The 1,219-nt window shown below is 71.3% G+C and overlaps 1 protein-coding gene across 1 annotated transcript in view; it reads right to left on the minus strand.

Annotated features, from left to right (window-relative positions):
* The window catches only part of LOC104839304, a gene marked incomplete at its 5' end in the record, with an annotated part of 3,880 nt that extends 3,333 nt beyond the window's left edge, over positions 1-547 (minus strand). The window contains 2 exons of the mRNA XM_010579510.1: positions 18-307; positions 402-547. Of these exons, the coding sequence (XP_010577812.1) occupies positions 18-307; positions 402-547 (436 nt within the window). The remainder of the gene's footprint in view (positions 1-17; positions 308-401) is intronic.
* Positions 548-1,219: the final 672 nt, after the last annotated feature.

The following is a 1,219-nucleotide window of genomic DNA, read 5'->3' on the forward strand; positions in this document are numbered from 1 at the left end:
GCCGCGGCCCGCGGGACCCCCCTACCTTGCGCCGCTGCTCCTCTTCCTCCTGCATGCGGAGCTGCAGCTTGCGCACCATCACCTGCCGCTTCCACTCCGGGATGGGCCGGCCCTGCTCATCGTGGCTCGGCACCAGCACCTCCGCCTCCACCGGCGCCCCAGCACCTGCTGCCAGCACCGGCGAGCTCCCGTTCAGCACCAGCTCCGGCGAGCCCCCTGCCAGGCAGCGTGGCGGCCCGGCAGCCTCAGGGGTGGCCGGCGGGGTGGGCGTCCTGGTGGGTGACGGGGAGGATGCCGGCGACTCTGCCTGCAGAAAAAGGAGGGAGGGAGGGCAGTGGGCACCTGCTGTTCCACGCCACACTGTGCCACCGGCTCCCGTGCCCCCCCCCTCAGCCACCTACGTTGGCCCCTGCCTGGCCACTGCCGGAGAAGACGGTGGTGAACCCTTTGCTCTGGGGCGTTGGCTTGAGGCTCTTCCCAGCCTTTATCTCAGCCAGCAGCTCTGAGTTGTCACCGGTGGGGGACATCATGTTGAAGGACTTGGTGCCTGGGGGGAGGCAGGGTGGGTAGTAAGAACCCCGCTGCTGGCGGCCCCCTGCCCCTCCAGCTCCCCTGCCAGCTTGTGGGGCATGGAGGTGGCCAGCTGACTGCCCCCCGCACCAGGGAGCCCCTGGGACACCTGTCAGGGCAGCATCCCAGCATCCAGTCCCCCCCCCCAGGTCCACGGGACCCTGCAGGACCAGCACCCCAGCACCCAGCTCACCAGGTCTACAGGCACAGCACCCAACTCCCTGGGTGCCCAGGACCCCACTGGAGCAGCACCCCAGCACTCAGCAGCCTGGCACCCAGCCCCCAAGGTCCGTGGGACCTGCTGGAGCAGCACCCCAGCACCCAGCTCCTGGGGCCCTAGCCCTGAGTGTCCCCCACCCCGCCACACTGTGCTGCGGCAGCAGCGATCTGACTGTGGAGCGATGGGTCCGCGGCTGGCAGCAGCCCCGGCACAGCAGGACGGCCCCGTGCCGCCTCGCCGGGGGCCCTGGGAACCCCTACACTCCCCCGCAGCGACACACCGACAGCCTGCGCCAGCCCTGCTGCCAGCCCTGAGCCCCAAGAGCTGCACAGCACCGGCACCGGAGCATGGCAGTGCCCCCGGGGATGCCCGCACCGCTGCTCACGCCGCCCACCCCGCGAGCACCCACCGTCCGTGCCAGCCATGCGC

The sequence above is a fragment of the Haliaeetus leucocephalus genome, unplaced genomic scaffold (genome assembly GCF_000737465.1).
Source record: "Haliaeetus leucocephalus isolate CR32 unplaced genomic scaffold, Haliaeetus_leucocephalus-4.0 Scaffold663, whole genome shotgun sequence".
NCBI classification, from domain to species: Eukaryota; Metazoa; Chordata; class Aves; order Accipitriformes; family Accipitridae; genus Haliaeetus; species Haliaeetus leucocephalus.